The sequence below is a fragment of the Acanthisitta chloris genome, unplaced genomic scaffold (assembly GCF_000695815.1).
Source record: "Acanthisitta chloris isolate BGI_N310 unplaced genomic scaffold, ASM69581v1 scaffold27633, whole genome shotgun sequence".
NCBI lineage: Eukaryota > Metazoa > Chordata > Aves > Passeriformes > Acanthisittidae > Acanthisitta > Acanthisitta chloris.
Window position 1 is genome coordinate 1 of NW_008663669.1, and position 2,315 is coordinate 2,315.

The window sequence follows — 2,315 nt, forward strand, 5'->3', positions numbered from 1 at the left end:
CTGGCCGGCCCCGACCTGCCTTGGGGAGATGGTGGCCCCCCTGCCTGAGGGAGGGGACCCCCACACCACGGGGGGCTAATAAACAGCTCCACGGACCCACTGCCTCTGCTGCCTGTTTGTTGGGGGCCCCTCCTGGCACCTCTTGGGGGGCACAAGGCCGGACTGGTGTGCCAGATCTGAGCCTTGGCAGAAGGCTCAGGTGTGACCTCAGGGCTCCCTGCAGGTACCTGGAAGGCAGTTGCAGACTGGTGGTCTATCCTGCAGGTGCAGGGAGAGGACTAGAGGGAATGGCCACGAGCTGAGACAGGAGAGATTCTGTCTAATCTCGGAGACAGAATTTTTTCCCTGTTGGGCTGTTCAGGCACTGGAGTAGGGAATTGCCTGGGGAGGTGGTGGATTCACCATCCCTGGAGGTTTTCAAGATGAGACTGGATGTGGCACTTAGTGTCATTGTCTAGTAATGACAGTAGGGTTGGACTCGATGATTTCTGAGGTCTCTTCCAACCAGGCTGATTCTATGATTCTATAACATATCCCAGACTGTCCACACACTGATGCCAGAAGTCCCTGTTCCCTCTGAGAGCTAGCATCAGACAGAAGGCCCTGTTATTTCAAAGGAAAGCAAGGAAATATTTAAGGAAGAGAGACAGCATAAAATCATAGTCTCATAATCCAGCTGCAACCTTCATCCGGCACTGATCTTATAAACCTATGGCTTGGCCTGGATTTGATCTTAGTGGTGTTTTCCAACCTTGATAATGCTAAAGCAAATGATCTCCCGTGTGGCTCCACCCCCCAGGTGTGACAGACAGCCATAGGCCACACCCCCACCTCTGAGTTTTGCTTTAATTACACGTTCATGTCATGGTTCATTAACAAAGCGCAGGGGGGAGAGGGGGCAGGCAGGAGGCTTGGGGGGATTCCTGCCCCACACTGTGACGTTGGCTGGTAACAAAACCTCGGGGGGTGGGTGGGGGGCACCCTGTAGGTCACCCCACAGTCCCCATAGGGGGTCCAGGGCTGCCCCACAGGGATGAGACACAGCCTTGGCCCTCCCAGAGAGCTCCCCCATTGCCCTCAGGGAGGAGGTCGAGCAGCCCCACAGGGCTCCTATGTAAGGCCCCAGGGACCCCTATAGCCCCTGGTAGGGTGTCAGGCACCCCAACAGGGCACAAGACCCCTCCACAGGGCCCAGGGCTGCCCCACAGCCTCGAGGGGGTGGGTCAGGCATCCTTACAGAGCCCCCACCATAACCCCTGGTGGGGGGTCAAGCACCCCCAGAGCTCCTGGGGTGAGGTTCAGGGCAACACCACCCCCCACACCCTCCCCAAGCCTCCCCAGGGAGGGTGAGGTGCCCCTATCGAGCCCACGGGATGGGGTCAGATCCCCACGAACCCCTCTGGGGCAGGAGGGGCATCACGTGCCCCCACAGCCCCTGGGGGTGAGGGGGGTCAAACCCCCCGGGGGGGTCAGGCGCTGAGGAAGAGTCGCTGGTACCACTTGTTCATCTGCTCGAGGAAGATGAAGGTGAGCACGGTGTGGGGGCCCAGGCGAGCGTAGTAGGGGGTGAAGCCCTTCCAGAGGCTGAAGAACCCCTCGTACCGCACGACCTTCAGCAGCACATCCTGCAGGGGACACCAGGGAGGGAGGGCAAAATTATGGGGAACCCTCTCCTAACGACAGGGATACCCCAAAATAACAGAGAATCCCCCCCAAAATCAGAGAGGACCTCCCCCAAAATGATGGAGAACTCCTCAAAGTGAGGTGGAAACACACCCAAAACGATGGGAAACCACTCAAAATGATGGGGAACCTCTCCCAGAATGGCAGGAGCTCCCAAAGGGATGGGGCCCAGCCCCTGCTCACTCACCAGCCCGTTGCGGTACTCTGGTTTCCCATCGATTGTCCTCATGTTCTGGATCCTGTCAGGGGATTTTAGGGGTGAAACAGTGGAAGTTTTGGGGTGACCCCCACGAGTCTGAGGTGGGAGACATCCCCCACTGAACCCACCGGGTCTTGACGATGTCGACTGGCATGGAGGCAGCTGTGGTCACCAGCCCGCTGATCATGCTGGCGCAGAAGTGGCACAGGATGTCGTCACGGAAATGCCCTGGGGGCACCCCAAAACATCAAGGGGGAGATGGGGGAGGGTGTGCTAGGATTTGGGGACCCCCCCCCAGAGCAGACCCCCCCCCCAACTCACCAGAGTCAAGGAGAAATTGTTTGGATTGGGAGTAGGAGGCAAGCTGGGCAGCGTTGACCACCACGGCACGAGCCATGGTGGGGATACAGCCCTGCAAGGGAGAGGAAGGTTT

General features: G+C 58.7%; 1 protein-coding gene across 1 annotated transcript; it reads right to left on the minus strand.

Moving 5' to 3' along the window:
- Positions 1 to 1,469: 1,469 nt before the first annotated feature.
- On the minus strand, positions 1,470 to 2,291 carry SLC25A11 (solute carrier family 25 (mitochondrial carrier; oxoglutarate carrier), member 11; the record flags this gene model as incomplete). Its single annotated transcript, XM_009071071.1, has 4 exons — positions 1,470 to 1,625; positions 1,871 to 1,922; positions 2,011 to 2,110; positions 2,204 to 2,291. Coding segments are annotated over 4 exons (396 nt in total), but the record flags the coding sequence as incomplete, so codon positions are not given.
- Positions 2,292 to 2,315: the final 24 nt, after the last annotated feature.